Consider the following 7,368-nt stretch of genomic DNA (forward strand, 5'->3'; position numbering starts at 1 on the left):
CCCCTCGGCGGGAGCGCCTCCGCGCTTCCCAAGCGGCGCACTAGCGCAGTGCGCCACCGGGCCGGCCCAGGGGAATCTTTATTTCTAAGTAGATAAAAAAATTTCATTTTATTCGCTGAGATACTGTAATGAAGTATGAGTTGCCACCAAATGGAAACACTTATTCAAAAGTGTAAATAACTTGAATTCATTGTAAGGGAGAGTGGAATTCCATGGTGACGGGACAGAGGAAAGCACTGGGGGCCCCCAGTTGTGTTGATGGAGTTGTATATATCCCCCCTTTTATTTTTTCTTATAGTACTTACCCCACCCCCTGGGTAGTATATGCATTTATTGAATTATTTATCTTCTGTCTCCACCCCATTAAAAAGCCAGCTCCATGGGAGAAGGGACATTGCTTTGTTTACAGCTGTATTCTCTGACTCTCTAAAACCATGAATTTCATGTTTGAACAGTATTTAAAGAGGCTTTAGGTGGAAAGAACAATGACAGGTAAGGTATCCAAATGAGCTTTTGCCTGGTTTCTGGCCTCCTCCATTAAGCCAGAAATACTATTTTGTATTTCTTTAATTTATATAAATGGCATGTGCTACACATAATATTCTACCTCCTATCTTTTTCACTTGATAGTGTATTTTTGAAATTTACCTTTTCTTAAAAAAAAATATGTAGTTCTAGTTCAGCGGTTTCCACGAGGGGGTGATTTTATCCTTCAGGGGATATTTGGCAATGCCTGGACACATTTTTGATTGGTATCTAGTGGATAGAGGCCAGGTTTACTGTTAAACATCCTACGATGCACAGGGTATCATCACAACATAGGCCTGATGGTGCTGAGGTTGTGAAACCCTCGACTATTTCTTTCCTTTATTCTGAGATATAATATTTCTTTGATAGCGTATACTATATTTCTTTTATCCATTCCCCTATGGACATTTAGGTGGTCCCAATTCTCTGCCATGACAAAAAGTGCTGCAAAGATGTTCTTCACCAGTGTCTCTGTGTGTGCAAGAGTTTCTGATAGCTGCCCTCTCTGTTCTAAAACACACTTCCAGCTGCTGCTCTAGAGTGGCTAGACCCGCTGGCTACCACAGCACCACCTGGGATTCCAATTCCATGCATCTTTACCAGCACTTGGTATTATTTAACTTTTTAATATTTGCCAAATTGAAAAGTTCAAAATATTAGTTCATTTTGAACAATTTTGCAATTCCCAATTAACAGTAAGGCCAGACAGGAAATTAGTAACAATTTTGCATTTCCTGATTATTAGTAAGGCCAAAGTATTCTATAAAATCAGTAAAATACTTTTTTTCCAGGACTGTGGCACTTTATTTTGTTAATTCTGCATATTTGGTATATAATAGTATAAAACTGTTTATTTTGTGAGATCAAACTTGACTGTTTCTGCCAGTAGAGGTCACTATCCCTCCATAGTTCTCCACCAGTTTTTTTTTTTTTTTTTTTTGACATTTGTACCCCAGGGATATTTGGCAATGTCTGGAGACATGGTTGATTGTCCCAGCTGTGGGTGCGCTACAGGCACCCATTGGTCAGAGGCGAGGGAAGCTGCTAAAACCCCACAATGCTCAGGATAACATCCAAGAACAAAGACTGATCGGCCCCAAATGTCAATAGTGCCAATTTGGAGAAACCATGGTGTAGAGTCTTGCCCATGACAATAAAGCTGCCTGTTATTATTATTATTATTATTATTTAAATGATACTAAATAATAATGCTTATGTGAACATTTTAATATTTCTTAAACATTAAGTAAAATGTTAACAGAAATAAAACGTTAAATAGTTTGGTAATCGGTATTAATGAATGACACCTCGTCACGACTGATGATCACTTATCAGACGTGCCACCGCACACCTGGGCCAGCTGGGGAGCCGCGCGCCTCGCTCAGTCCGCTCCCGGGGAAGAGGCAGGAGGCTCCGCGGGGGCGGGGAAGCAGGGTCTGGGGGTGGCTGAAGCCCTGGGAGGTGACCTGCTAGTGTCAGCGACAGGGTAGGTGGGGCAGGGGTCAGGGGTCAGGAGGCAGCTCCCGCGGAGGCAGCGAGGCCACCGCCCCTCCTCGCAGTTCAGTAGCCCCGGCCTGGGCACGCGGGAGGGGACCGCTCGGCAGCCTGGGACCCCGTGCCATCCGGAGGACAAGGGAAGCTCAAGCCCCTGTCCTTCCCACTGCTGGCCCCAGGCCCTTGGCTCAGGCACGAGGGCCTAGCACCTGCCTCTGCTTTTGTAGCTGACAGTTAAAGGGAGAAAATGCGAGAATTTCGGCCTGGTCCAGAAAACCGCAGATAGCCATTGACAGAAGGTGCTCTCTCTCATCACTGTGAGAACGACCATAACACAGAAAATCGAGTAACTGATTCACTCCCATAAGTAACGGCGATGCATGTATCCTTCTTCTACGATGGATGGTAATGTCACTTTCTGCAATTTAGCTCTTAAGTAAATGGCGAAAGCCGCCTAGGATTTGCGTTTTAGCCCTGAAAGCGCTGAGTTCATATGGACTCTCCTGTAATTTTCACCAATCATACGTCCCTGTCTTCTTTCTGAACGCTAATCCCATTTCTCTCCTTTCATTTCCACTGGTAATCTTGGAGTAAAATGAGGCATTTTCCTCTAAGATTTGAAAAGATCTAACTTCAAAACCAGTGTCGAAAGTCTGCTGGGTAATTGACTGTAGTGCTTAAGTTAGAAAATCTGTTCAAGTTGGTGTGAAACAACCTCTTCCTGAAGTCATTTCCCTCAAAAGCACGTGCAGAAGGAAGCTGTGGAGCCCATGGGAAAGCTGCAGTGCGGGGGAGACAGTCGAAGCCGGCAACGAGTTCAGGATCAGGCAACAGATTTGGCTCAAATCTCAGACAGATGGCCCAATGATGATAACACTTAATAGAGCTTAATGAGGAAGCACCAAAACGTTTCTGAGGTCAGAGGGGGCCGAGCGTTTTGGGATGCGGGGTGGGTGACCCAGGGGGTGCAGGGAATGAGATCCCTAACACTCTCCATTCACTCATGAGTTCTTTTTTGGCTGATCCCTTATTTAAGGAATGATCCCCAGGTATACGACTTTGAAAACACGGAGATATTCCTATGCTATAATTTTCTTCTGAAGAGAGTTTTCACAATGATAGAAATAACTTTTCTAAGATATCTCTCAAGATAGCGATGGCATCAGAGTGGACAGTCTAAACCCACTGGGTATGGACTCTTACAATGTATTTTTCTTTCCGATGTCTACAGAATTTCCCATGTCTTTTTTTAATATAACCCAGGGTGTCATATCTCAAGTTTGTGGCTAAAGACCCTCTGACAATGCCATTTCTCTCTCTCCACTTTTACTGGTAATCCATGTATACAGAGTAGAGTGAGTCCCATTTCAAGTTTGCAGTTGAAGAGCATGCACAAAACCGTTCGAATGCTGTTGGTGATCTGATTAGCATTTAGGTTTGAAGGTCTGTTCAAGATGATGTAAAAGTAACTGTTCTTGGGAACTTTTACCTCAGAAGTACATGCAGAAGGCTGCTATGGGGCTGTCTTCAATGTTGGGTGAGGGAGGGTCAGAAGTAGAGGCAGACAGCAAGATCTGACCTCCCTTCCAAGTACTAACCAGGCCCAAACCTGCTTAGCTTCCAAGATCAGATGAAATCTGGCGCATTCGGGGTGGTATGGCCATAGAAGATCAGCAAGTATCGAATCCAGAGTCGGTGAGAGATTCTGCGTGGATCTGAAGGTGGAAGGCTAAATGGGCAGGGCACTAAAAAGAGCTTGATGAGGAAACACCAAAGAATTCTTTGGTTCAGAGATGGGCCAAGTGTTGGGGAAGTCGGGGCTGTCAGCCAACAGGTGATGGAGAATGAGACTACTGACTAAACCCCTCCCCCCCTTTTGGGCAGATTTCATACTTAAGGAATAATCCCCAAGTATATGATTTTGAAACAAAGGAAATTTCCTATATAGTTTTCTTCTAAGACATTTCTTCATAATGGTAGATATGACTTTTTAAATTATAGCCAAGATGCCAAGATGGTAATAGTATCAGAGTGAACAGTCTAATGCCATTTGGGATGATATTCTTATAATGTATTTTTTCTTTCCATTGTCTGCAGAATTTCCCATGTCTTGCTTTGCAATGTAACCCAGAGGGTGTCATTCTGGTTTGTGGTTACAGACCCTTTGAAAAATCACACCCTTCCTGCTGTCGAGGTACAGTCAGCCATAAGGTAATTGCTCTTAAATATGTCTTCTGCTGGTCAGTCACCTTGTTAATTAATTCAGCTGTTTTCAGAGATGTTAAAGAGTTTTCTCTCTGCTCCACAAGATTGACTTATTTATTAAGATGGCAGAGATTTCATTTGTTAGAGATTAGTATGGATCAATGGTTTTCATTCAAGGGCAATTTTGCCTTCAAGGAGACATTTGGCAATATCTGGAGACATCGGCCAATGTCTGGAGACATTTTTGTTGTCATGACTGGGTGTGGTGGTTGTGGTGGTGTCACCAGCATCGACTAGGCAAAAGCTAAGGATGTTGCTAAACATTTGCACAGGACAGTACACCATGGCAAAGAATTATTTGACCCCAAATGTCAGTCATGCTGTGGTTGAGAAACCCTGGTTTAAATATTAGCTAGGAATGTTTAGTATTGTCTGCTTCTGGCAAGAACACCTTGTATGGCACTATTATGTGGTGGTTTGATACCACACGGACTCTGGAGTCAGAACGCCTACATTTTTAATTCTGGCTTTTCCTCTTGGTAACTGTTTGTCTACAAGCAAGTTACTTACTCTCTTTTTGCCTTTCTCTTATCATCTGTAAAATGTGAATAATTCTGGTACCCCTCTCTCAGAGTTGCTGAGAAGATTAATTGAGTTAATAAATGTAAGGAGTTTTGACGGACAGGTCATATCTTTGACTTTTATTTTAAGACCAAGAAAAATATTCACATTTCTTGGGTCTCTAAGGACTTACCTTTTTCAGTCAATGTGCAGAATTTACCTTTAAAAGATATTTTTTTAAAAAACAGGTAAAATTATGACCCATACAAATTAAAAATGAATACTATCAAAGATTTTATTATCTCATTAATTAATGAGGGAACTAGTAAGATATTAAAACTGCTTCAAAGGAGACTTGAAGGAAGCACACATATGTAGGAAATGAGAAAAGGAAAAATGCATTCACAGAAAGATGTGTCAATCTATAATCAGGTAGTAATCGGTCATGTTCCATCAGACACAATTTATTTGATTTTCTATGGACAAGAGTCATTTACATTATGTCAGTTTTCTAGAACTTATGGATTTGCAAAATATCTCAAGAAAGGTGGAAATTGCCCAAAAAGGTGCACTAGGTGGGCCACTCAATAAAAAGTACAGTAATATATTTTGTCCATTTCCACTCTTTCACAGTCTTTTCTGATAGTTGCCCCTTTCCCCTTCTTGTGATCATAACAGACTTTCAAAAATGAAACTTCCAAGGAGCAGAAGGATGTAATTTGTTTTCAATTAACGTGCACTTCAGGTGTGTCAGCACTTCCAATACCACATGTGATTGCTGTTGGGGAAAGGTATATTGGAAGAACAAGATCAGGAAATAAATTATTTTCCCCCCAAGAAAGAACAGAACAAAATAACTCTCCTCAAAAAAGATTTGCAAGTTACTGAAATGCATATTATTCTCTTTACCACGAATAAATACCTGGTGAAAGAATTAATTTACTCTCTGTAAAATATTAACACTTAAGATAATGAGTGTATAATCAAATGCCAAAGGTTTTTGTGAACAATAATTTATTTCCTTTGCTAAAGCAAAGGCACCAAGGATCTATACCAGTGGGAAATGGTTTAATCTGCTCTAACAAGAAGGTTTGAACTAAATTCTTTCTGTACTTTTGCCACTAAGAATACTGTTAAGACTCACCTCTTAGGGTGGAAGAATTAGAAATATCATATTTCATTTGAAAAGAGATCTTATTCAAGCCTTATGATCTGGGAGGGCTGCAAGAAAAACGAAGGCACTGTGGTTAAGCCAGGCTTCAGTTGATGTGAGGAGGAAGAGTGAATGCTTAGGATAAAGGTTGGGGAAGCAAATAAATACATTCACAGCAAAATGTCAGGAGAAGCTATTTAGGAGGTGAGGATGGCCAACAGAATGAGAATTTACATTAAGGAATGAGGAGGGTACATCAGGATTGGATGAAAGTAAAGGAAACAATAGCAGGAGGGAAGGATAGAGTGAACAACAGGAGATGGTACCTAGAGAGCAGGTAATAGGAATTTCAAGGCTGAAGAATCTATGTGGTTGGGCTAAATAATATTAGTCCTACCTAATATTTGCATAACACTTTCTGGTTCATAAGGCATGTTCTTGTGCATCTGACATTTAGTATTACCAGCAATGATTTTTGAGTAATTATTATTATTCCTGGTTTATAAATGAGAGGCTCAGGGAGATTAATTGTTTTGCTATGGCCACCATGCTAGAAAGAAAAGGAATAAGGAGTTGAACCTAAGCATGCTGCCACCATATCCAATGATTTTTTTCTAGTAGAATCACCTCAACTATGGAATGAGGAGAGGGAATGACCAAGCAGTTCTAAGATGTCTGTTGTAGCTCTTTTATGAGGGCCTGGCCTAGTTCGAGGCTGATCTTGGGTGAAAGATATGCATGGTGATTGGGGATTCCAGTGGTAGAAGAGATTTAATCTGTACCTGAACTAGAACTTCCAATCAGCCTGAGAGATGATATAGTACATTCCCAGCCTGGAGTGAGAAAATAGCAAAGGGTTAACCAACCAGTAGATAGAATGAGAACGCAGAGCAACTTTTCATTTTTCTCTGAGTTGTATCTTAGCAGTCAGGTTCATCATTCTGTGGGAAAGTTATGTTCCCAGATTATCAATACTAGGTTATGAAAAAAAGAAAACATTCTCTAGTTTGATAAAAATTACACTTAAATTATCCCTTGTTGTAGATTATTATCTGGCTGGAATTCTCTTTCACATCCTTGAATAATCATGCCTCAGCATAGATTTTAATTTGCTAAAAGATGTCTTCCCAGATAGCCTGGAAAGAATCAGATAGCCGGTCTGCAGAGGTTCTCAAGCCAGAACCATCAGGCTCTGGGCCTGGGCTGCCTAACTGTAGTCACCAGCCACATGTGGCTATCAGGCACTGGAAATGTGGTTAGTCCAAAATGAGGCATGTTCTAAGTGTAAAATACACACCAAAATTCAAAGACAGTAAAAAATAAAATGTAAACCAAATGAATATTGATTGCATGGTGAAATTATATTTACTTGGATGTATTAGACAAAAAATATATTGCCTGTTTCTTCTTTTTTTTTTTTTTTTTTT

At 40.7% G+C, this 7,368-nt stretch overlaps 1 protein-coding gene across 1 annotated transcript in view; it reads left to right on the top strand.

Annotated features, from left to right (window-relative positions):
• Window positions 1–7,368, top strand: part of TMEM27 (transmembrane protein 27) — a 36,777-nt gene that overhangs the window by 12,549 nt on the left and 16,860 nt on the right. Inside the window, exon 4 of the mRNA XM_008591812.1 lies at window positions 4,120–4,233. Within this exon, the coding sequence (XP_008590034.1) occupies window positions 4,120–4,233 (114 nt within the window). The remainder of the gene's footprint in view (window positions 1–4,119; window positions 4,234–7,368) is intronic.

This window comes from Galeopterus variegatus, unplaced genomic scaffold, assembly GCF_000696425.1.
Source record: "Galeopterus variegatus unplaced genomic scaffold, G_variegatus-3.0.2 Scaffold7309, whole genome shotgun sequence".
NCBI classification, from domain to species: Eukaryota; Metazoa; Chordata; class Mammalia; order Dermoptera; family Cynocephalidae; genus Galeopterus; species Galeopterus variegatus.